Raw genomic sequence first — 27,838 nt, forward strand, 5'->3', positions numbered from 1 at the left:
CACTGGGGACCCGGGAGAATGGCCCCACCCCAGGCACACGCACACACTCAATAGGTCACGGGGCAAAATGCATGGTCTTGAACTCTAAGCTTGTTTGAGCCATTGGGTGGGTGAAAGGGCAATGTTTTGACCCTGAAAAGCCTGGGGTACCACTAAGTGCATGTCAAATTCAAGATTCTGAGATAAAGCTTTATTTGGTTCTCCAAAGAATTGGTTGTGAAAGGTACTTGAACATGGGGTGGAGAGAGGGGAAAAGAATCAGCTAAGGACCACAAGTTTGGGTCACTGGAGGTGCAGTTGTATTACATATTGTCCCCCAAGGCTATTATTGGGAACATTTTTTGCACATAAATATTATGTCATTAATCTAAAGAACATACGAAAGATCTTTTGTACAGTAGATGCAATAGAAAAAAGGGTCTTTGTGAAACCATGATGCCGGTGAAAACATTTGAAGTTGAAGCTGTTATTGTTTATCTTATGACTTTGAGGCTTTGTAATGGGGAAACACAGCCCTTCAGAAACAAGCAGCTGGTTTGCATGAGTTGGATATTTTTAAACCATATTTATAACTGGAATTTAGCAGCTATAGGTTAAAACTTTAGTTGAACCAAAAATTGTGATTATATTGTTAATTACTTGACGGCACGGTGGCTCAGTGGTTAACACTGTTGCCTCAAAGCAAGAAGGTCACTGGTTCGAGTCCCGGCAGGGCCATTTGACTTTTCTTTGGGGTTACATGTTCTCACCGTGTTGGCGTGGGTTTCCTCCAGGTGCTCCGGTTTCCCCCACAGTACAAAGACATGCAGTATAGGTGAATTGAATAAACTAAATTGGCCGTAGTTTATAAGTGTGTATGAGTGTTTCTCAGTACTGGGTTGTGGCTGCAAGGGCATATGCTGCGTAAAACATATGCTGGAATAGTTAGCGCTTTTTGTTTTGCTGTGGCGACCTCTAAAATAGAGACTAAGCCAAAGGAAAATTAATGAATGATTATTAAATACTCCTGTCGATCTAATCTCCTGAGACCTTCGTTCATCTTCAGAACACAAATTAAAATATTTTAGATGGAATCCGCAACCCAGGCTCATTCTGGCTCATTCTCATCCCAGGAGGTATGTTTTTTGCAGTTTTTGTTTTCGTGAATCCACCAGAGGCCGCTGTGTACGCTTTTTGAGATCTCAAATTTATCTCGCTGGTGCCATTCGCGACTGCTCTTCTCGCATAAATCCACCAGAGGTCGACTGACTGACCGACTGACTGACTGACTTATTGACTGATTGACTGGTCCACCCTCTGATCGACTGATTGACTGGTCCACCCTCCTCCTTCCCTAAACCCAACCAATAGTGTTTTCAAAAGCACTGATTTTCCAGCCCATCCTCTTCCCTTAACCCAACCAACCATTTAAAAAACAATCCAGCAAAAGAAAAGCCCTTGCGGCAGCCTGATTTTTACCACATTTTCAGATTTACCACATCCTCACCCTGTTATTTACTTGTTTATTTTATTTTTTAGCTTTTGTTTTTGTCTTACCTGCTTTTTAAAAAACATTTTTGACGGAATCAAACTGCCGAGCTACGAGCCGCTGGACAAACTGGTAACAGCGGGAAAGGCGTCCATACGGAGGTAAGCGGTAAGCGGTCAGTGGTCAGCACGAAAAGGAACGCTGTCATACCTCTACGTATCATTTGTTTAAAAGATGAAATGCAGCCATGTGTACTTCTGGCTACACAATTCACAATCTCCAGAAACTTATTTAGCACTACGTTTTCAGAATGTGCCTGTGTTAGGAATCTGAGAGCTTCCTGACCCTCTATATGCAGCAACAGTTGTGAGATGTTGAAAGTCCAGAAAAGGAAACAAAACTATCCAAACGTTGTGCCCTCAGTGGTTTAACTGCAACTATACAAATCTCCCAGAACACTTTGTGTGCCAAATAAACTTTAAAAATGACTTGTCTATGTTTTCTCTTCTTCGTCAGGTCATTGGGGTGTGTATTTACCATGGACAGTGCAACGTCTTGCTATTGAGTCAGCATCACAACACAAGAGCGTTCCTGTAGTAAACGTTCACCCTGTCATGACACTAAAAAACAGGTGAACAAAAGTTGGTTTTACACAGTTTTTGGTGCACAAAAGTGTTCTTGGAGCTTCGTAGTATTACAATATCATTACCACTGAAGTCATTTGGAATGTTTTGACAATGTATGGGTTTCTCTTGGACTTTGAATGTCTCAGGACCATTGCTACTTATGGAGAATGAAGAAAGCTCTTGGATTTAATCTAAAATATCTTAGTCTCAGGGGTTTGGAACCACATAATTATGAGCAATTAATAACATAATTTACATTTTAGGGTGAACTAACCCTAACTAAGGTAACATACATTATCATTTGTTCTGGTGGAAGTTCAAGTTCAGTTTTCCAGGGTTATCATATTTAATTTGAGGTAGAACAGTCAAACAAACATTGATTATTATTTTCTTGCTGTATTTTATTTTATATTTATATTTTATATGTTCATAGTAATCCATCTGTAAATATGACTCATACTTACTCCTAGTGTTGGGCAGTAGCGTCGCTACAAGTAGTACTACTCTCTAAATCAAATAGCTTTTTAGCAGCAAAGCTATTATTTTAAGCAAGTAGCGCAGTAGCATTCACACAAGCTACATTTATCGATCACAGATCAAAAAGTGACAGCACTGACATTCACGGAGCTGTGTGGCCGGTGTCTAGCCGATGAAAGTAAATCCATATTATGGCGAGAATGAAGATTTCTTCTTCATCCTGTTTTACGGTGGTCGACAACACACTTTTTGATGCGTTACTGCCACCTCTCGCTCTGGTTAGTGACGTCGCCAAACAATCATTGGGCTGACACCAGAAACTTGCTTGTTGAGAGATGACAGGACGATATATATATATAGATAGATAGATAGATAGATAGATAGATAGATAGATAGATAGATAGATAGATAGATAGATAGATAGATAGATAGATAGATAGATAGATAGATAGATAGATAGATAGATAGATAGATAGATAGAGTTTACTGTGGTAAAGTCTAAAGTATACTATGGCAATTACTATTAGTTCATGATAGTTATTAATGATACTACATTTTGTAGTATACTTCATTAATGAAGAGTTGTAAATATATATACAATATAATGCTTATTGCAAAATATTTCCCTTTAATGTAAATTACTATAGTATTTTAAATGTGTAACAGCTGATTTTATTGGATTTTTTTGTTTTTGCTGTTATATATTATAATGTGTTTCTGTTTAGTACAGCATATTATTTACAGTAAATAACTGAACTGAGCAATTCTGCCTCATATGTTTAATTGACAGTTTTATTGATCACTCAGATATTATTGACTTGGATTTAAGTTGCTTCGATTTAAAAATGAAAATTGCAGAAATAGCTTAGATGTAGCTAAGCTACTTTTAGAAGTAGCTTTTAGCTTGCTACATTTCCAAGAGGGTAGCTTTTAGTGTAGTTAAGCTACACTTTAAGTAGAGTAGCTAATAGCTTAGCTCACTACATTTTTCAAGTAGCTTGCCCAACACTGCTTACTCCCTACTCCCGTTTATATCAGAGTTGATATTTACCTGCACCGTGTTGGTGTTTCGTAATATCTCATTTTTACGAGATGAGTCTTTAGCCCAGTGCTCAATCCCCAACCTGGAGGACCAGGACATACACACATACACTACAGACAATTTAGCTATTTACCCAACCCACCTATAGCACATGTCTTTGGACTTGTGGGGGAAACCAGAGCACCCAGAGGAAACCCACGCGGACACGAAGAGAATATGCAAACTCCACACAGAAATGCCAACTTATCCAGCCAGGGCTCGAACCAGCATCCTTCTTGCTGTGATGCGACTGTGCTACACACTGTTCCACCATTCTGTCCCAAATTTTATCCATAGTTTTTTATAATTGCACTAATAACTTGTACCTATATTATACACTTGCAACTATTGCACTGCTGGTTAGACCTAAACTGCATTTGGTTACCTTGTACTAGTACATTTGTAATGACGATAAAGTTAAATCTAATCTAATTTTTATTATAGTTTTATTGTAAACATCCACCTTCCAGAAGTTGTGTAGCTTTGCTGGAGAAACTTTTAAGTGAACCACATCCTTTTTGTGCCTCATTTTGCACACTTGTAGCTCTGTGTCACCTGCTCAACTTCCAAGGCACAAATCTCAGTCTTTGTCTCCTGTCTGTGTGGGTTCCCCTCGTAGCAGGCAATGCTCCTTGAATGCTGTTGTTCTTAGGAGTAAAAGGCTTCCTGCCTGCTTCTCTTTGCCCTGCTCTGGCCCTTCCCCCAGCCCAGTCGAGCCAGGGACCCTTGGAGTGAATGCCTCCATATTGTTGGTTTAGTCTATTGTGATGCTAATAGAAGCCGGAGACCCTCGAGTCATCTATCACGCGTGACAGGGAAGCAGGGGCATTGTGTCTTGTACTGCACACAGGAGAAGGGCTGCTGTCTCCACAGGTCTCACTGGAAGAATATCAGACCCCCAAAAAATTATGCTTTTGTATTAGATTGTCCAGAATGACAGTAGAAGTACTACACTGTCCCAACCTCAAGCAACCAAGACACTCAATACATTCTTCAATTGCTCTACCAAAAGATCCATGATATCCGACAGGCTCATCAGCAGCCCGACATGAAGCGTATGGCTGTTGTATTAGACTGAAGGGTTTTATTCTGTAAAAACAACCGCCTGGATGTACTTTACCCTGCTTATTACACAGGTAATTTCCACAAAACTTAACTATTAGACACAAAAATTGTGTTCTGAGCTCTAATATTTCATTACTTCTTTAATAAAAGGCAAAGCTGACAGAAACGAAAACAGCTGAATGAAGCATATACCTATGTACAACTTATGTAATATTGCTGTCACAAGATGGCATCAACCATGGAGGGTTGTTGCATTTTGTGAAACAGGCAGCTTGATGTTTATGTTGTGTTTTTATACAGATACTTAAAAATTAGACTCAAATTGTTCTGAGGTGTAATAGTTTGTTAATTCTTTAATTAAAGGCAAAGCTGACAAAAACAAAAATGGCTGAATGGAGCAGATAATTCATCTGAACATAATGAACACATTATTCAGTCACAAGATAGTGACAAACAGTCAAAAACAGTCAAACACAGTGTGACAGACAAGCATACAAATGCACCGGCTACTTTATTAGGTACAGTACACCTTACTAGTACCGGGTTGGACCCCATTTTGCCTTCAAAACTGCCTTAATCCTTCATGGCATAGATTCAGCAAGGTACTTGAAATATTCCTCAGGGATTTTGGTCCATATTGACATGAAAGCATCACACAGTTGCTGCAGATTTGTCGGCTGCACATCCATGATGCGAATCTCCCATTCCACCACATCCCAAAGGAGGACATTTGAAAACAATAAACTCATTGTCATGTTCAAGAAACCAGTCTGAGATGATTTGTGCTTTATAACATAGTGTGTTATCCTGCTAGAAGTAGGTCTTCTGCTGCTGTAGTCCATCCACCTCAATGTTGGACGTGTTGTACTGCATACCTAGGTTATAACGAGTGGTTATTTGGGTTACTGTTGCCATTTTATAAACTGGAACCAGTCTGGCCATTCTCCTCGGACCTCTGCCATCAACAAGGCATTTGCACCCACAGAACTGACACTCACTGGATATTTACTCTTTTTCAGACCATTCTCTGTAAACCCTAGAGATGGTTGTGTGTGAAAATCCCAGTAGATTAGCAGTTTCTGAAATACTTAGACCAGCCCATCTGGCACTAACAAGCATGTCACAGTCAAAGTCACTTAAATCACCTTTCTTCCCCATTCTGATGCCCGGTTTGAACTGCAGCAGATTGTCTTGATCGTGTCTACATGCCTAAATGCATTGAGTTGCTGCCATGTGATTGGCTGATTAGAAATTTTCTTTAATCAGCAGTTGGACAGGTGTACCTAATAAAGTGTCTGGTGAGTGTATGTCAATGTGAACATATTCACTGACAGTCAAGATTATTCAAATATGACAGATTTTGTTATTAACTTGTGTTATTAGATTCAGCGGTTGTTATTTGGGAATAACATACCTTGGAACATTACGACTGAAAATCAGAAGCAAGTATTTAAGATAGCCATGTAACAAAATATGCTAACATAAACTCTTTGCCTTGGTTATTTTAATTAGCAGAAGGTTTGTTGCTATCACCCAATTGTAAATGTAATTTGTTCTAATGTACATCAGCAATACAGTGTGTTTTATTAGAATGAATTTTCAGAATGGTCAAACCTTAGTTCCTTTCTGGTTGTTTTTTTAGTTCCTTTCTGCTGTGGCAATTGACAGATTCAGCTTGTGGCCTATTAAGGATTAACACTAGATTTGTATGGGGTGAAGCCATCCAAGATAGACTTTATGTGAGAAATCTCTCATTGCTTACTGACTGCATGGCCATGATCCAGTATCCACTGACATCATCTTTGTCCAGCCAGCCAGATGTGAGTGCGGTTAGGCCTGTGTTAAACAAATGTGGTGCAATGGGAAATGAGTCCTTTAAAAAGCTCTGAGAAAAAAAAATAACTGTGATGTGTTTTTAGCAATCAAAGAACATAACCAAACCCATTAAAAGGCTTTAATATGCTATAACTATAAATGAGGACAATGTTTATGGCATGGGGTCTGAGCCGAGCTGCAGGATTTTGCTTTGATTAAATCATCTTTGCTATGACATGCTGGCAGGAAGGATGATGGGGCTTTATTTGCTTCACCCCCTCGGTGTGGAATCAATGGCAATTTTATGCTGTCTTTTTAAATGATATAACACACTCCTGCTGTAGAGGCTCTTTGGCTCCTGTGGAGTGCTGTCTGTGAGGGGCTGAGAGGATGCTAATGGAAGGGCTGGTGCTGATGGTTGCATCCCAGTTCGACCTGTAAGGAGGAGGACATTGCCACGTGTTGCTAAAAAACAGATTAAGGTGGTCAGCCTCATTTTTTGAAGCCCTGATAACTTATTTGATGCTATTCCAATAGTGCCAGCTCTAACCAGCTTGATCAATATGGCCTACTAGGTTGAGAACAGATCCATCAAATGATTTTCCAGCTAATTAGAGACTCAATCAAACTTTGGATTCTCTTGCTGTTGAAAAAATACTCTGTTGCTTTACCGTGTTGAAAGAATAAGAGACACCAGCTTGTTCATTACTACTCCAAGTAATGAGTTTCATCATCTAAACAGCTTAACTTGAGTGGTCTAACCAGCCAATAGTCATGCAGATCAAGTTATTAAATGTTGTGAAGACATACTACCATAAGACTACCTGCCTAAGGTGGGCAAACAGATATTTTGGGAAATTTTTGATATTCTGGTGTGGTCTTAGACTGCTGGACCAACCAGAATTGCAATTCCCAAAACCATTTTCAGTTAACTAGGATTGCAAGTTTAGATTGCTGGACCAGGCAAGCCAGTGGCGAGAAAACTTAACCAATTGACGAAAGTGAAGGAAAAACCCCTGACAGAAACCAGGCTCAGTTGGGGATGACCATTTCTCCTCTGGCCAAACTTCCTGTGCAGATTTGCAGTCTAGGCACCGGAGGCTGGAGAACGCTGGATGTTCATCATGGAGAAACTGCATTTGTGTGAGTAGGTCACCGACGGGCTGGCCCTTCAGGATAAATGCAGAGACTCGTCAGTCACTGGGGTCTTTCAGGAATCAGTCTCATGCTCTCCACTTCTCCATGACTGCCACAGCTTCTGCTCAGGATGTGGCCTGGTCTAGGACTATGGAGACCTTGGGATAATGAAAAACAGACTAACATATGCGTATATGCTATTCAAATTATATTGGCTTTTGGGAAGTGTTCAGCTCTGGCTTCCTGGCTCCAATCAGAAGTGCATTTCCCAAAACCATTGTTAGTCAACTAAGACTGCAAGTTCTGTCGTTACAAATATAGATTTGGTGTTTCCCGAATCCATAGTTCCAACAAACATTCGTCAACAGCATCGCAACCTTGTGTGGTTGGAACTACATCTCTAGACCTGTGGTTAGCTGAACTATATTATAGTATATAAGAATAAATATATAAACTATATAAGAATAAAACTTGCGACTTTAAGTGGGCTACTGAGAGTTTTTTTAAATGGACCCCAGCTCATACCTAACTGATTTGTTCAGCAGAACGTATTACGAAACTACTACTCTGTACACTAGAGAGGTAAAACAGCAAGATTTTATAATTTATTAGGGAAAAAGTAAAGATATTGAGTCTTAACACATTAATGGTGATTAGTAATTTGGAAGTCCACTGCTGCCAACTTTGAGAAACAGCTATAAAACTCTGAGGAAACACTTGCTGTGCTGGGCCGTTTGAAATCAGCTCAGTTGAGGTAATGAAACCTAATCCAAATTAAAGAAGTGTGATGCATCGTTGTGAGGTGAGAGTGAATGTGTTGTAAAGTGGGCCACAGCAGGGGGTCTTCAGGGGGGTATAGCGCCCAACACAGCAGCTGTGTAAACCTCAGAAGTTCAAGGGAATCAAGGGATGGACGGATGTAAAGAGAGGGTGAACTCTTGTGCAAAGACTGGTAATTGTTCTCCGGCTTAGCTTACGTCCAGCTACAGTCACACTTTAGTTCCAGAGTGCGCAATTATCAAAGACACACCCTATTCAGAGAAAGCATAGAATGGTCTGTCTGTGCATATCAGTAAAGTCTAAGCAGGGGAGGATGAGTTAGCGTCTAAATTGGGGTGGGAGTGCTGACAGCTCTCGGTGGGGAGTCCTCTCCTCTTTCCTCTGAGGGAGTTGGCCAAAAGGGCGGAGATGCATTCCTAATTGAATGAAGAGTCAGTTGGGGGACAACTGTCGAAAGAGGGGTGCCGGCAGGCCCCACTGAGTGGCTTATGCTGTTTTAGAAGCTATTGATATGGACTCTGGTGTCTTTGAAATTAAGGGAAGCTTTTTCCTACTCTTCTTCTTCTGCTTTTTAGTCATGCCATAAATACCTAATGCTTTGCCTGCTGTTTTGACTGACAACTGAAGAACTCTTTCAAGAGTTCACATCCTCCCTGTTCCTTCCTCCTGCTCATGTCATCCTCCCCACTGATGAATTTGCCTTGAATATCCACCACAGAATAAGAATTTAGAAAATTCCTATTGGCCTCTTCACACAAAGTATGCCAGGTCCACTTTTTTAAGGTCCAATTGTGGTATTTCCTAGGCTATCTTACGGCAATTCGTAACTTTTTAATTTAGTGGCTAATTTGTGAAAATCGTACAATCTCATTCGTACAATTTAGTACGATTTGCTTATTCCCCATAACGGTTTACGGTTTAGGGGTCGATGCCATGCCTCCTGTAAAAAATGGTACATTTTCGTAAAACTAAACTCTAGCCACTTAACTGACAAAATTTGAAATTTTTACGTTTCCTCGTGAGATTAGGCTGGTTATTTCAGAATTGCATTATTTGTAGGGGTGTTAAAGTTAATAGTTTGTACAGTGCAGTGAGATGCAGATGATGATGATTTGGTATTGGTTTAATAACAGAACTTAACTGATGGTTTTCTGACATACTATGGCTAGGAATGTATGCGTGAGAGGCATACTATGGCACAAAGTCGAGACATGACACTGAAGGTACAGTAGAATCCAAGATCATCATATTAAAAAGCTCCAGCTTTCCACTTATTGAGCAGTGGTTGATAAATTCAGGCTCTGCAAATCTTTCTGACTGCTTGTATTTAATGACAAAATAGTATACAAGTGAAGTCAAATTAAAAATTAAGGACGCAGTGCATTGTCAATGCATCGTGAAATCAAAGTGCCAGCCTGTACACCCACTGGTCGCCTACACACACCTGCAGCTTCTCCCTGCTGGACATTCAGTGTTCCCAAGCCTCCAGTGCCTAGACTGCAACTCTGCACAAGAAGTTTGGCCAGAGAAGAAATGGTCGTGCTCAACTGAGCCTGGTTTCTCTCAAGGTTTTTACCTTCACTTACGTCAAATTGTGAAGGTTTTGGGATTTGTGGAGCTGCGACTCGATGGATTTGCTCTTTAGTGTTTGGACTTTCAGCAATGAAAATTAAACCACACTGAACTGAACTAAACATAAATTCAACTCTGAAAACTGGACTGACACAGCTTTAATTTACTAGAACTTCTGTTAGGTTCTTTGACACGCTGTATATAAGATGAATTGAATTGAACCGGATCGATGACATGATAATCGTAATTCAACTGAACCCTGAGACCAATGTAGGTTCACATCCCTAGATAATCGACCACAGTTGCATTTTCTTCATTAGAATTTTCTTCAAATCCACAGTCAGGGTTGCAAAGTCCTTCCACATGCAAGGCACCTGTTCACACTCTTAAAAAAACCCTGTAACACATTACTTTTAAAATATATTTCTCTTAATAATGTCACAGGGGCAGCTTGTTTCCTGGGCTTTCAAGACCTCCAGTGTGTCCTTTCCCTCTTTTTTGTGATTCAGTTTCTCTCTGCCAACGTTGTTTTGCACGGCAAACACAGGAAAGAAAGCGTGCTGGCCAAGTCCCGCTGAGCAGGGTTTTTTTCAAGGCGGTGAAAAGAATGAATTATTCAGCAGTAAGCATGCTTACAGCTGGCCGTTTGTGAGCTTTGATCTAGGAATCAGGCGTCTGCATGAATGCCCTTATTGTCATGTTATGTGTACACAGTGTGTGAATTATTGAAAGTGGCTAGGCCCTGGCTTCATCTGGGAGAGATTACAGTGTTGGCATGCTGGGGAGGTGGGCTGGAGCTGAAAATCCCCAGATGCTATTTATTTGTCCTGGAGGTCACATGATCTCCCACCGTTGTTATAGCCTTAACAGAATGTCCCACGTGAAGAAGGAGAAAGAGCTGGCCCTTCATTCAGCCCGCACAGACATGTTGGAAGTGCAGAGTTATTGGCTTCTGGCTGTGTTGTGGAGTTGTGCACACTTGTTAGAAATGGCTCTTTTTCATGGAGACCTCTCACTTATTGCTGGCCACACATGCACATGGGTAATTTTGGAGTTTGGTCTTTAAAATATACAGTGCACAATTAGCAGTTTCATGGATTTGTGTGGACAATTGGGCATTGCTGATGACTTCATGGATGGACATTATAGACCTTATTGTAGAATTTCTTTTTTTAATGTGGAAGAATAATAATAATAATTTTTTACATTTGTATAGCTCTTTTCTGGAAACTCAAAGCGCTTTACGCATTTTTGAGGGGGGAATCTCCTCATCCAACACCAGTGTGCAGCATTCACTTGGATGACACAACGGCAGCCATATTGCGCCAGACTGCACACCACACACCAGCTGATTGGTGGAGAGGAGACAGAGTGATGAAGCCAATTATGATATGGGGATGGTTAGGAGGTCATGATGGACAGAGGCCAGTGGGCAAATTTGGCCAGGATGCTGGGGTTAAACCCCTACTATTTTTTGAAGGACATCTTGGGAATTTTAACGACCACAGAGAGTCAGGACCTCAGTTTAATATCTCATCCGTAAGACGGCGCTGACTGAGTTCCCATCAATATACTGGGGCGTTAGGACCCACACAAACCACAGGTTGAGTGCCCCCTGCTGGTCTTACACCAGTTCTGGCAGCAACCTAGCTTTCTCATCTGGTCTCTCATCCAGGTACTGACCAGGCACAGCCCTGCTAGAGAGCTTGCTGCCGCAGATCAAAATAACTAGACATCCAAGAACTTCGCCAGTCATTTAATCAATTTTCATGTGCCTCAATTTTTGAGAGCAATTCCTACATCTCAACAACCAAAATGCAAAGGATTTTACATTAAGGTACTTTTTTGAATATAGACTTATTTCTCGAAATAATTGTGTGCAATTACTGTAACTTCATTCTAAACAGACTGCAAATTAAAAGACTAGGCAATAGAATTTTATCAAACAGTTGTCATTGGTCATATACAGTCATGCATTGAAGACTGAATTTTCCTTGGACTTATTTCCATGCTTATTACATGATTTTGCATTGTGTGCAAATGGTCAGTCCATACACACTAGCATTTCCGTCTGGTATTAAAGTGTTCAGAGACATTTCTTGTGACCAATTGTGTTGGGATTTCATTGAGACATTCAGTCTCCACATCACTCCTGCAGGTGCCCTCAGTATGATGCACAAGTACTATTGAATGAAAGAACCCATGCAATTTGACTTAAAGGCAAACATAATAGCAAGCAAATGAAAGAATGTAGATAGATATTTCAATTATAATCTGTTTGTTTTGATAAAATAGAGTGTAGCATGAATACCTTGTTTTGGTGTGCTCACTCATGACACTCTTTGCTTACTCATATTAATCTATCTGGTTAAGTTAGTAGATTGAAAGTAGGATGTGACAGTTTGAACACATTTAACCACACAATACTACTTCGCAGGACAAATTATGATATTTTAGATGAAATCATGGAGCTCTCCCTGCAAGGGTCCCAAGATGTTCAAAGTTCTGAAAGAGAAAAAAAACAACATCTTCAAAACATTCCATGCAACTTCAGTTCTGTTGTCAGTATCACGAAGGTTCAAGAACACTGTTATGGGGAAAAAACCCTGTAAAAAACAACTTTGTTTGCATATGTATACACGTTTACTACAGGCAATAGTGTAATGAGTCGAGGACAAAGGTGGTCAGGATCCACATGCAGCTTTATTAAACAGAATCGTCAGGCAGGAAATGGTCAAAATAGGGACAAACAGGAGCATGCAAAAAATCTAAAACGTAGTCAGAAAAACATGTGAAAGGTCGGGACAGGTGGCAAAACAACAGAAAAATTAACAAGGCAAGGGTCAAAAACACAGAAAGGCTGTACAAGGAAAACACTTTGAATTGCTCACTTACAGCTTACTAGACTCAGTGTGTGTGCTGTTTATATGGTCCATCTGATTGGAGTGTAATCAGGGGGAATCAAAAACTGGTGTGTCTGACGTGCAACATGGGAGTTGTAGTTCATTAAAGTTGTATATGTGTAGTTCTCCTGCAATCTGCTAGGCTAGATCGCTGGTTATCATCACAAATAGGATGTAGGAGCTATACATTGTATATTGGCGATTGGCCACAAGATGTCAGTACGATAGTATATAACTGTATCTTCAGTGCATTGAGGAAGAGAGGGTTTGTAGAAAGCACACAGTTTTTGAATGTAACTTAAGGGAACAACAGTAGTGTGTAATATAGATAAAGGAATATTAATGAAGGAATTCTGTTAATTGGAAAATAAAGGCGTTTTTATTTGCATGTATTTTGCATACAGACTCTTAACTTTTACGCGTAAAAAACATGCTGACTTTACCAACAATAGCGGCAATGGAACGCCGCTACATAGGATGATTAATTGCCACATTGCTGACCCTAAAGGCAATACATCGAATTGTCTGTTGTTTACAGGAGAAAAAAGTAAATAAAGGGCAAATAAAGTAATTTTTTTAATTACTGGTGCACAATTTTGTTCTTGGAGCTTCATATGATTACAGTTGAACCACTGAAGTCAGATAAAATGGAAACTTAGATTTCATTAAACATACCTTATTTGCATTCTGAAGATAAATGAACATCTCCGGGGATTGGAACAACATAAGGGCGAGTAATAAAACAAATTTTTTTGCATGAACTAACCCTTTAAAACATTTTAGACTCGTTTTAGTTTTAGTTTACGCCTTTAGTTTTAATTTATACCTTTAGTTTGGTTTACACCTGTACTTAGCATTGTCCACTTGTGATCAGATTGAGGAAAATGCATCTAAATAACGAGTGTAAATAAGGCGTAAATAATTTTGCAGGTCTCTTCATCCAGCTCACAGAACTAAACATTGATAAAAGTGGCATACAAATTATGCTCGATACTGAATGTTGCATTATCTCATTTGCATAATTTGGTTAGTAAATGGAATGCTGCGATGGAGACGCACCTAAAGGTGTGCCTGGTATCAGCAGGTGCAGTTCATTCTCTGTGATTTGCCATGGTTTTAAAGCTGATTTTACTGACAGAAGGCAAAATGACTGGTGCGTAAGAAAGAGAGAGGAGGTGAGTGAGAAAGAGATTCCCTTTCACGCGACAGGTGTGCCTAATAGCAGAAGCTCAGGAGATTACCCAGCCCACCTGAACACAGAGAGCCCAGCGCACAGCAGGTGGATGATGCGGCTTTGCCATCTCAGTGTGTGCCCATTTCACAAACAACAGACCTCAGCCCAGCCTCCACCATGGACAGTCAACCCACATCTGCTGCCATTCCTCCTCAATTCTACCTTTTTTTTCCTTTGACAGGTCCACCTTTTATTTTGAAGCAAGTTTTGTTGGAACCATGACTTGCTGGTTAGTTACATGTTGAGTAGAGACGTTCATATGTAGCCTTGCCTTTTTTTTGCTCCTCATCATTTCTGATTCACTTAACATGAACTCACTCACTCGCCAGCATCTGTACATTTACACATGCATTGGTATATGTATGTGTGTTTGTTCTAGGGCAATTGTGTAGAGTGTAAAGTGTTTGCATGTGCTGTGTTGCGCATTTCAAATGTTTCATTTGTGATAATACAAGGAAACATGCTTATAGATTAATGCACAGGAGAATGGCTCTATATCAAATACAAAGAAAGAACCAAACAATGTTGTTTTATGTGTTTTGATGACATAAAAACTGCATTATTTGGTTCTTTCTTTGTATTTTATATAGAGGCATGATAAAACTGCAAGATAAGCTATAGTTAACATTTTATATATATATATATATATATATATATATATATATATATATATATATATATATATATATATATATATATATATATATATAATATCTATTTATATATATAATATATATATATATATATATATATAATTTCTATTTATATATATAATATATCTATTTATATATGTAATATATCTATCTATCTATCTATCTATCTATCTATCTATATATATATATATATATATATATATATATATATATATATATATATATATATTTTTTTTTTTTTTTTTTTTTTTTTTTTTCATTTTAATACCTTAAAACTCCCAAAAACACATTCTTTTTCTTGCTTAAAGGGCACCTATGGTAAAAAAAAACTTTTCAAGCTGTTTGGACAGACATATGTGCATGTATGGTGTATAGACTGTCATATTGGGGTGATATAAGCACACCCAGTGCTTTTTTTTTCAATTTAACAACATAAAAAACGGTGAACCAATTGGAGCGGTTTTCAGATCGACCGCAATTTTACGTAGGAGAGCGGTCCCCCCGCCCACCAATATTGATTGACAGGCTCGTCAGTTTGTTGATTCACGTCCGCCATTTTCAGTGTGAGTCGAAGCGATATCACTAAAGGAACACCCTTGCTCTATTTTTAGATGCAAGGCTCATTGGGCTCAACACAAGATCAATATTCTCCACAATATCGCTCTAAATTGGTTGTATCTTTAGGTAGGTTTGAAAACATGTGTACTTCTCATTGAGTCTACCTTATACTTCAGCCGTTTGCATTTCTCGTGATCACAGAAGCTCCCTGTGATCTTAACTAGGTGCTGCTGTACCTGACACAGCGCCATGCATTTTAGAATTCTAAACATAGGTTTCTATCAGGGTACACACAACGGCGCGATGATTCGGGACACTTCATGTTTCTGCCGCGCCACAGAGAGTGTCTGGTGTGCCGTGTCGCGGCTTCGAGCGACGCATCCCGTGCCTTAGTCAAAGTTAATTCAGTGTGCGTGTAACCATAATATTAATATTAAATCATAAAAAAGAGGTAAACTATGTGCCCTTTAATGTTCTTGAAATGTAATGCAAGCCATTAAAATTAATCGGTTTCAAATCGCAACACAGCGCTTTTCCATCATAGCACAGCTTTTTAAGCTCGCGTTTTTGTTAATTTTTCACTTTTGGCAATAATGTGATCATTTTTGTTGGACGAAAATTTTGTCAGTGCATCCCTGATATTACACATTAAAAAAAACATGCTTTTATGCTTTTATGGTGAACATACGGGGTTTATGTATTCGGGAACATGAGCGGATTATCCACAGATCAAGCTATTTTGAACACTTACCACAGTGTCGATGGTGTGCACCGTTGCTCTTGCGCTTTGGTCAGGGAAAGCATCCGTTTTTTGATGCAAGCCATTGAAATGAATGGGTTTCATGTGGCGACGCAGCACTTTTCTAGTATGACACAACATTTTTTTCAGCTCACATTTTCATACATTTTTCACTTTTTGCCAGTAATGTGATCATTTTTATAGGGCGAAATTTTGGTGCATCCCTGATATTACACTTTAATACAAGAATTATTGTGCTGTGAAGTAAAATCTAAAATTGTGTATGGAAAGCATTGTCAATGCACTGTGAATGTCATGAAATCAAAATGAAAGATGTAACACAATCTAAAAGTAAAGGTTTTATATATCTATATATGAGATTTTAGATATAATTCATTTAACTGAATTTAAAATACTGTAATTATTTTCTTAATTTGTCATGACAGCTGACAACTTTTTGGAAAAAAGGTTTTAAATAGTTGCATAGTGTAGCATACTTTGTGCTAATGCTTGGTCTTTCTTTGTCGATATTAACACCACCACATCAAACCTGCAGCTCTTTTATTAAATTCTACTAAATCCCACTTTAAATCGAAAATCGCAATTTTGATCAGATAAGTTAGATAATCCCAGTTAGATTATTTCTTTAAATCGTGCAGCCCTACAATATAATGATACAGATATTTATACATAATCAAAATACTGTGCAACTTAAGCAAAACTGATACTATTTTTTTAAATTTATTTGGCTTTGTAGTTTGGGCCCTAACAAATATTTGTTGCATTTTCACTGATAAAAATCAGTGGATGTTACTGATGCATTCATTGGGTAAAATAAGTTGCTACTTTTTACTGTATTAAGTCTCCATCCAAGTGATAACCCATTGTTGCAATGTGCTAAATAAATCTTTTTATAATTTGTAATTAATTTCTTCTTTCAGTCCGTTATTATTATTAATTATAATTTCAGTCATTTATTACCGTGTTTCAGTTTTCCGCCTTGGTTTGCTCTTTTTTTGTTTCGGCCAACAATTTTCATTTTGGTGCATCCCTAATATATATATATATATATATATATATATATATATATATATATATATATATATATATATATATATATATATATATATATATATATATATATATCAGTGCGGTTTCGTGATAGTTTTTATCCTGTCATTATAAGACTTTTGAATAAGACCAATTCTTAAACACTATTGATAGCTAGTGTAAAATAATAAATCAATAAATCGTTAAACTAGCATAAATTATTAATATTATAATTATTATAACAAATGGTGAAATAGGTATTTTAGTATTAGGTTACTCTCTACTGAGATTTCTTTTTAAATCAGGTTATATCTTTTATAACTATATTTTTATAAAATTATAAAGCTTGTCTATCATGTTAGGATTTTATAATGTTTGTATAGTGATGTTTTTTATGTTCTTGTTGGGTCTGTTGCAACGTAATTTCGTTCTGCATTACAATTTTATTGTGATGTTTTGAATGACAAAATAAAGGAAACTGAAACTATATATATATATATATATATATATATATATATATATATATATATGTGTGTATATATATATATATATATATATATATATATATATATATATATATATATATATATATATATATATATATGTGTGTATATGTGTATATGTGTGTGTGTGTGTGTGTATATGTATATGTTAACAAACTTCAGTGTGTGTTTTTTTACTCCAAAGTCAAACATGACAAGTTTCTTATGTTTTGAAGGTTTATTGAATGTTGCTAGGACATAATTATGTACAAATTTGTATTTTTGCAAAACAAACAACTTCCTGTGTTTCTATTCAGCATTTTGTTTACTTTTATGCAAATTATATTTAGAAGTAAATACCATTTAATGTTGTTCCAAAGCAAATTGGTTGGACACCCAATAAATTGTCGCTTCATCAATTGTGCGCTCGCCTGTTTAAATAGCTAGTTTTATTACACAGCCCTGATTTTTAAAAAAAAGAGGGTTCTATGGCAACCGTTGGCTACAGCTGGACACATAATTAGAGTGGCTCCTTACCTATAATTTGCGTAATAGTTTTGGGGTGGCGGTATGTTATTAACATATGAAAAGGCTAAGCAGGGGTCATTGTGCCTTGCATCAGTAATTAGAGCAGTGCCGAGGGCGCAAGAATGTGTAGAGCTGCCATTAATTGGAGATCACTACAAAACCATGCTTTAATTATTATTTAGCGAGAACAGTAGTGTGTTAAATGAATATGTTTCCTCTGCCACTGCGTGCTGTAACCATATGAATGTCTGGATCTGTTTCTTTTCATAGCGTGAGGCTTTGAAGAAATTGGGATTAAATTAGATTAAATTGAAAGGCTGTAGTGCTGTCGGGCTATTTTCATGGTAATAGCCGGCCCGGCCAAGTTTTCATTTAAATTAGCTGTGTTTGTTCATTCACAGGAGTAAAGATTGTTACTTGTTGCCGACACGCTGGAACAATCGAAGCTGTTGAAAATTTTGGCTCATGCATATAAACTCAACGCCACGCATTTACACTTTGATTAGTGTAATTGAAAATACATTCAAAACAATTGTATATATTTGTTGTGCTATAGTGTTTCGGTTTTGTATTATAGTCATAATTCTATGTTATTATTGAAGTGACTTTTATTATTCATTTAAAACATGAAGCTTCTTGAAAGTTTAAGTTATCATGAGACCAGGGGCTCATCTCCTGTTTCCAAAATGCATCACAAACTGCTTGAGAAACTGTTCTACTATGATTATTGGTGATAAAAATAAATATGTTCATTAAGATGTACTTGTGTTTACTAACTGTTTATTCAGTTAAACATGAATTTTGAAGCTTGAAACAACGATTTTTGATGACCTTAATCCAACTAAAGTCATAACTGAACTAAACAGAAATGGAATTAAGACATGTGGAGTATGCATATATTAGTGGCATTATTGAAGTAAACACGACGATCAAACTATTACCGTCAAGTAGGACTTTTCGCCATATTTCCGACAAGATCCACACATGCGGCTGTCAGTAAAGGACCACACACACACACACACACATCGCAAAATGCAGAAGTTTTTTCTTTCCATTTGACGTGCGTTATTAAATTCCATAACACTCTCACCAGTCCTTACACCTTATTTGCGTTTAATACCCCAGTTTGTCATGGGGGCATGAATGAAAATGTTCATGAGTGAATGTGAAACTGCTGAACTGCAGTTAAAGCCACCCAAAATTACATGAAACTCTTACATGAAATCACTTCACATAAACACCTTAATTATATTATTGTCTATTAAGTCAAATAACTAGATTACAGATGTCCATGTAAGCGTAGTCAGTAGTGTCTTCGAAGTAAGTGAAAGATCTAGAAGGGAATCCTACTGATTTGATTCAGAAGTGCACTTTTTGTCAGACGGCTCACCAGTCAGGTATACATCCGTGCTAAAATATCAAAATAGCATTATATAAAATATCAGTATTTTTGCTTATTATTTTTAAGAAATCTTTTATATCGTCTGCAATTTTGTATTTAACACATGACCATGAAGTAAGATTTATATATATATATATATATATATATATATATATATATATATATATATATATATATATATATATATATTATAATTTATCTTCTTCTATAGTCAAAACAGTCCCGATTGAATTGTGCGCAGTATTTACATTAACACTTCTCATCTTTTGTCTTCCTTCAGGTCGAAACGAGCTGATTGCCCGATACATTAAACTCAGAACCGGGAAGACAAGGACACGGAAGCAGGTAAGAGAATCCGCTGTCTTGCATGCACGCCACTAAACAGGGAAAAGCCCATACTGTTGAATGCGCCTGCTATCAGAGCTTTCGCAGGAAAAATATTAAAGCTCACACAATTATACAGCAGAAAAAAAAGACATTCTCACATGTAGGGGTGGGCGATGTATAATGTACTATATTATACAGTTCACATACGTAAACATATACACATAAATTTGATTAAATAGTATTATCAGGTAGAAATATAGATTATTTAGATTGATGTAAATACATTTTGTCAATTTTAAGACAAACATATATATCATTAATTTATATATAATTAATAAATTGAAACAAATTGTCGAGTGTTAACGATAAATTGCTGTTGCTGCATTATTGCTGTTATTATTATTATTAAATAATTAATTAATTAATTTAGCCAACTTGTTGAGTGTTACATTATTATTATTATTATTATTATTATTATTATTATTATTATTATTATTATTATTATTATAAAAAATAATAATAAATAATGAAATAATTATTTTAAGCAACTTGGCTAGTTATTATCATTACTACTATTACTATTACTAGTATTATTGTCATTATTATTATTATTATTATTATTATCATCATTATTATTATTATTAAATATTAATTATTAAACTTCACCAACTTGTCGAGTGTCAAATTATTATTATTATTATTATTATTATTATTATTATTATTATTAAATAATAATTATTGAACTTCACCAACTTGTCGAGTGTCAAATTATTATTATTATTATTATTATTATTGTTGTTATTTATTATTATTATTATTATTATTATTATTATTATTATTATTATTATTATTATTATTATTATTATTATTATTATTATTATTATTATTATTATTATTATTATTTAATGAACTTAACTAATTAATGAACTATTACTTAATGAACTTATTATTATTATTATTATTATTATTAATATTATTGAACTAAATTGCTATTAATTTCTTAATTGATCTTCTCAGAATCACTTTTTTTATTAAACAATTAAAAGTGCCTTTTTATTTTTATTAAACAATAGTTTTCTTTTGTTAATATGTATAATTTATTTGTGTTACATAAAATTGCTAAATCTACAAATTACACAATAATCCTGTATTTAAATATGCCTATTTGGCATTCAGGGTGCAAATTATTTATTCTTACACTCCCTTGTAATCAACCCTATAAATTAACGAGTTAACAAATTTATATCTAAATAAATACAATGCACAATTTAAATCCACACACGATTGAAAGATTCTGTATTATTTCAGATAGAACAGAAATGAAAATATATAATTTTATTAAAAAGAAAATGTGTTTATGATTTTCAGACAATAAATTAATCATTGCTTTGTTGCTTAATAAAAATCTATAAAGGAAATATACTTGAAAATGTAACTGTTTTATAAATAGATAATTGTTTAGCAAAACATTTTTAAAAAAATGTGCACTTGTGCCGTGAATTTTAACAAGTAGGACATTTGAGACACAACTGTTGGTGCAGATATTTGTCTTTATAATTCTTCTTCATAATTCTTCTTTTATAATTCAAAATTTAGTCACTTGAGGTTATTGAAACACAATTTAGTGTGCCATATTTCTTCATTTATTGTTACATCATCCACCCCTGCTCCCACACACATACACACACACACACACACACACACACACACACATAGGCGCTCATGCAGGAGCATGGAGCTTTGCAGCATGTTCAGGCTGGGTGCAGGAACGCTAATGTGACGGACCCCAAACACTGAGCTCAGCCGGCAGATGTTTCATTCAGCTGTATGAGAGCACACGATGGCCAAAACACACAAAACCAACCCAGGCTCATTCTGATTACGTGCCCCTATATACATTTCTAGAGAGCGCCAAATACCTCCCAGCAAATGCGTTCTTTTTGCAGTTTTTGTTTTCACAAATCCACCAGAGGAAGCTGTGTATGCTTTTTGAGATCTCAAATTTCTTTCGCGATTGCCATTTGAGCCTGCTCTTCTCACGTAAATCCACCAAAGGCCACTGTTTGACTGACAGACCTATTGCCTGACCCACCCTCCTCTTTCCCTAAACCCAACCACTAGTGTTTTCAAAAGCACAGCAATCCTGAAAAAGAAAAGCCCTCGCTTTCGGATTTTACCACATTCTCACCCTGTCATTTACTTTTAATTTAATTTTTTGGTTTCTGTCTTACCCGCTTTCTGGAACCGTTCTTCGCCAGACTTAAACCCTGTTTTTGTAGTCAACTCCTCTTCGCGTCTAAAGTCCACTGATGTACATGGCGAGTTTCTTGCGAAAACTGGTAAGCAAGAAAGCCGTCCATATGGAGGTAAGTGGTCAGCTGTTAAGCGTGAAAAGGAACGCCATCATACCACCCCTAGAATTCGTTTTAAAGACGAAATGCAACCATGCATACTTCTGGCTTCTTCCAGAAACTTATATAGGGCTATGCTTTCAGAATGAGCGTATCTTGCATAAACACACTCCCTCGCGCATTAGCAAACACAAAGCACCACTATTTAAAAGGCTTTACACAAACAAAAAAGTTACATCACAATGTTTTTACACTAATGATCTGCTTAGACCCGAACTGTCTGCTTCAATCTGTTTTCTCCATTTGACTGTACTGTCATTCGTCATGTTGATCTGTAAGTGTTGGTGCAGCTGTAACACTTCAGTGAGCTGTGTTTACACGCAAAGCTCTTATCTGAGAGATTTACAACAGCTGACAGCCAACATAATACAAGACGTCCTATTGTTTTAAACTGCAAATATGTGAATTTACTGGAATATATGTTATCTGGGGTGCACTAAAAAACTAACCATGAGTGTTCGCAATGAATTACTTGTAATGATTTATGTCAGTGATCACATTTTAAGGCAGGTCAGTTATTGCATTTAGCAGTCTGATATCACTTTACGGTTTACAATAAGAGGTTTCATTCGTTAAGATTAGTAAACAATGAGAAATTATTTATTTATTAATCTCAGTCATAATCCTTTTGCATTCATTAGAACAAGTTTGGAACAAGTCAAGGATGAGACATGGCGACAGAACTTTCATATTTTGGGGAAACTATTCCTTTAAATAAATTACTAGCCATCTAAAAATGTTTAAATAAAGACATAATCACATGCAGACAATATTATAAACAAGACAGGCTCATTGTAAAAACGTACCCTTGTGTACAGTTCTGGAGAGCGCGAAATTATTTAGCCAGAGGTACGTATGGCTGCATTTCATCTTTAAAATGAACGTTATGGGTTTCTTTTCATGCTACCAGTTGACCTCTTATCTCCGTGTGGACCGCTTTCCCACTGTTACCAGTTTGCCCAGTAGCTCACCACGTACGTCGGCAGACTTGAGATGCAGAAAAGAGGTCACATCGACGACAGGGTGTCCAGTGAAGAACAGTTCCAGAAAGCAGGTGGAACAAAAACAAAAGGCAAAAAATAAAATAAACAAGTAAATAAGAGGGTGAGAACCTGGTAAGATCTGGAAAAGTGGTACAAATCAGGCTGCAATGAGGGCTTTTCTTTTTCTGTAGTGCTTTTGAAAGCACTATCGGCTGGGTTTAGGGAAGGGAGTGGGAGATGTATCAGTTAGTCAGTCAGTCAGTCAGTCAGTCAGTCAACAGCAGCCTCTGGTGGATTTACGTGAGAACAGCAAGCGTGAATGACACTCGTGAAAGAAATTTGAGATTTGTAAAAGCATACACAGTGGCCTCGGTGGTGGATTCGCAAAAAACAAAAACTGCAAAATAACGTAGCTCCTCAGACGTATTTCGCGATCTCCAGAAATGTATACAGGGGTATGTATCAATAATAAGCCTGGGTTGGTTATAAATTATGCAGCCGATACCTTTCAAACTCCCTGCAAAGCCCATAAATCGACCCAAAGTGCTAAAACATCACAACAATCCTGTCGTAATTTCATTTGGCTAAGCTAGAACCATTGAAGTGATTGATGTAATTAATTTGGAAAGGTCAAAGGACCCACTTGTGCTGCTGAGATATGTGTAAATGTGACTTTGGTTGGGGCTGGAGAGTTGAGCGCGGCGGGCCTCTGGAGACCGCCGACCTCATTAACACACCAAGCCCCCTCGCTCAACAGCCACTTGTGCTGTGATTGGCCTGATTAAGACGAGGAACGCTCTCCACGCAAAGCCTCATTACAACATCACACAACCTCCCACCTCACATCACTATTAATACTCCATTAGGACATAATTCACAAACACACAACTCTGACTTGGCGGAATATGCAGAGCGGCGGTTAAAGGGCCCCGGGGCCCAAGCAGCCGCTCTCTCGTCCCCTCCCCGAAGAATACTAGACGTGGCCATTCTCATTCAGCACACAGAAGATCACATCTGCGTGCTCGTAATGTGCTTAAGAAGCCTGCGTCCTCCTTAATCAGCTCACTTAGGTGAGGAGGTGAGCGGGCCGCCGCGCTGGGCTTGGCCAAGCTTCCCTTCTCCAAACTAGGGATGCAACGATTATAGATTTTGTTGCTATAGTCTGAGGAATAATCATCATTATTGTAGATTTGTCAATTTCACAACACTGTTAATTTATAAAATCGCACAAAAACTTCAGTCACACTTTACAATAAGGTTTCATTACTGTATATACTAACATATTTACTACATTAACGTATTTACTAACATGAACTAAAAATGAACAATACTCCTAAAGGTTTTATTAATCATAGTTCAACATTGATTTGCAAGAGTGCACTGTGAGTTAACATAAACTAACAATGATTAGCTGTATTTTCATGAACTAACCTTAACAAACATGAATAAATACTGTAATTAACATATTTTCAGTTGCTTGTTCATGATAGTAAACACATTAACTAACTTTAACTAATACAACCTTATTGTAAAATGTTGTTATATTTTAAAGTGTTATTTATTGCTGCTCAGTTACCACAGTATTGACCTTATTCTTCACGTATGAGCGGGCACAAGCATTGGAGTCTTTTTGGCTCCAGACTTCCAGTCTCATTTGCTTCCATTAACTTTTTAGATGTTAAAAACAGATTGTTGATCTTCTTAATGTCGCAAACTGATATTTTCTTATTATATTTTTATGTTGACATCATGAACACACTTGATTGTAGAGCAAGTAGTTTGACTGTGTTCTGCCATTTGTTATTACAAGTTTTGTCTCCCATTGGCTACTGAATCAGTAGTTCTAAAGCAATCGCATAAACGAGTGCACTTCTGCATTGAAGAACAAGGTTAAAATAGCACAAAATAATAATAAAAACCAAAAAAAGAGCTGTCTTTGGAATGAAATAAAAGTGGAAAATGTCCCATTGAATCTTCCATTGATTTTTAGACGTTAAAAACAGATAGCTAAGCTTCTTGATGTTGCAAACAGATATTTTGTTATATTATTCAACTTTTTATGTGGAAGTCATGAACACACTTGTTTGTAGAGCAAGTAGTTTGAGCGTTTTCTGATGTTTAATGTTCATAGACATTTCTCTCGTCGGCAACTGAATCAGAAGTTCAGCAATCACAAAAACGAGTGCACTTCCGCATTGCAGAATAAGGTAAAAATAGCACAAAATAATAATAAAAACCTAAAAAAAAAAGGTCAATTGCTCTCTTTTGAATGAAATGTTTTTGACTTAAACATACGTAAATGTATTTAACGTTAAATGAGTAATCAAAATAATAAATTGTCTTTGTCTATTCAGGATTCAGTATCTACATAAAGAAAACAAAAGTGGTCAAAGGCTGTTTAACCGCTGTTTAAAAGGCTTTTTGATCAACGATATTACAACATTGTTCCATATACATTAGAGCATTATTTATATATGTCTCATTAATGCATAACTTGAGCAGAAAACTATAGATCTTTTGGGGGACGTAAACAAAAACAATGGTCCCAACGTATTTCCTGTTTTACATTTTTAATTTCTATAACTTCCAAGAATTCAAAAACAGACACATCTTGGTAAATAATGTTATGATGGCTGTTTTAACATTAGGGTATGATTGAATTGCCTTTTGTTACAGTTATGAAATAGTTTGAAAACAAGCAGGAAATGTTCATGGGCCAATGACATGAGCACATTGAAGTGGTCTATACACTTCTCATTCAAGTGAACTTTTATATTTCATACACGATATTAGACTTACTCTGTAAAAAAAACACACAATCGATTTGTGCTGCGACAACTTGAAGAAATTAAGTTAACTTATTATTATTTTTTAAAATTTAAGTGGATTGAACATAAAACAACTGTTGTTCCAAAAAAATCAGTACTTGTCTTGATTCAGCTCATTTTAAATAAGTAGTTTGAACAAACAACAAATGCTGAAAACGAAACTACTCTTTTGAAATGTATTCACAGTCCAAAGTACAAAATTGCGAGCCAGGCAATCGAACCAAAACTCAAAGCAGCAACCGATCACACAGTAAATAGAATATAGAAATTATATAGAAAACTGAGATACGGCAATATATAAATAACATATTTAAAATGGATGTTCATTGGTAAAAATAGGCATCTATATAGTCAAGCCCAAAACTATTTATACCCCTGGCAAATTATGACTTAGGGCTCTATTTTAACAATCTAGGCTCCAAGTCTAAAGCACATGGCAAAAAAGTATTAAGGGTGTGTCCGAATTCACTTTTACTATTTATATAAGGATGGAAAAAGACGCTCTGTACACGGTCTAACAGGGTTATGCTCATTCTCTTAATGAGTTATGGGTGTGTTTTAAGCATAACTTGCATTAAACCAATCAGAGTCTTATCTCCTATTCCCTTTAAGAGTCAGTTGCGTTGCGCCATGGCACATTTGCTATTTACATGGCAGACTTTGTAAGAGGTAAAACTGAACGCTTCACTAGCGAGAAAAAAAAAGAGTTAAATAGACTATCTGTAGCGTGAGGATAAAGAACAAACCTCCTCCATTCAGCCTCTTTACTTTACTTTTACTTTTTACTTTACTTTCGTGGAGAAGGAAACGGTGGAAACTCACTCCACTGAAGACATCCATTAGCCTACATATTTAATTTAGTTTGTTAAACGCAGAGATATGTTTCAAAACTATTTCTAAATTCAGTTCTAATTTCCAGCAAACGAATAAATGAACAATAATAATGAAGTGTGGTCAGAAAGCTGAGTTATATCCAAGCACACGTCCTATTCTTATGCCCCATATGGTGATGCAAAACCCGACAGGTGGACCCGACAAATCTAAACTTGTTTTTATTTATACAAATATACATATGCATATAATAAATAATACTATTATACTAATGCAAATTGTCATGAATAAACTGAAACATTTTTCTCCACAACGATGTCCCTTGTACATCGTCATATTATCTTTTTGGAGAAGCCTGTGTCATTTCAGGTCAAAAAAACTTGCTGGTTGAATAAAAGTTACTTAAAGTCAGCGTTTGCCAGCGATATGAATAATTTCAGGCTTGATTGTATATGAACATGACAAGATAGCTGTGCTATAAACCAGTGTTTCCCAACCCTGTTCCTGGAGGGACACCAACAGTACATATTTTGGATGTCTCCGTTATCTGACCCATTAACTTCAGGTTTTGTAGTCTCTTCTGATGTTATGATAAGTTGATTCAGGTGTGTTTGATTAGGGAGAGGTTGAAAATGTGGACTGTTGGTGTGCCTTCAGGAACAGGGTTGGGAAACACTGCTATAAACAATACAGAGCAATATTTCAACATATCCTTTGAGAACCGAACCAAAAAAGTTGATGCGCTGCTGATAACAGCTTTCATGTCTCTTTAAAAGTTTAAACTTGAAGCTGTCGCACCGCTGGAATAACTATTCAATAGTTTCATTCCACACAACAAAAACACACTGTTGCGGGGCCTTTATGATTCATTAACCATGTCGAAATTGA

At 36.7% G+C, this 27,838-nt stretch overlaps 1 protein-coding gene across 7 annotated transcripts in view; it reads left to right on the forward strand.

The window, feature by feature from the left end:
• The window catches only part of tead1b (TEA domain family member 1b), a 159,991-nt gene that overhangs the window by 92,468 nt on the left and 39,685 nt on the right, over positions 1-27,838 (forward strand). For all 7 annotated transcript variants that reach the window (XM_056462343.1, XM_056462344.1, XM_056462347.1 and 4 more), the window contains exon 4: positions 19,851-19,915. In XM_056462343.1, coding sequence (XP_056318318.1) covers positions 19,851-19,915 — 65 coding nt within the window. The remainder of the gene's footprint in view (positions 1-19,850; positions 19,916-27,838) is intronic.

This window comes from Danio aesculapii, chromosome 7 (assembly GCF_903798145.1).
Source record: "Danio aesculapii chromosome 7, fDanAes4.1, whole genome shotgun sequence".
In the NCBI taxonomy this organism is placed as follows: Eukaryota; Metazoa; Chordata; class Actinopteri; order Cypriniformes; family Danionidae; genus Danio; species Danio aesculapii.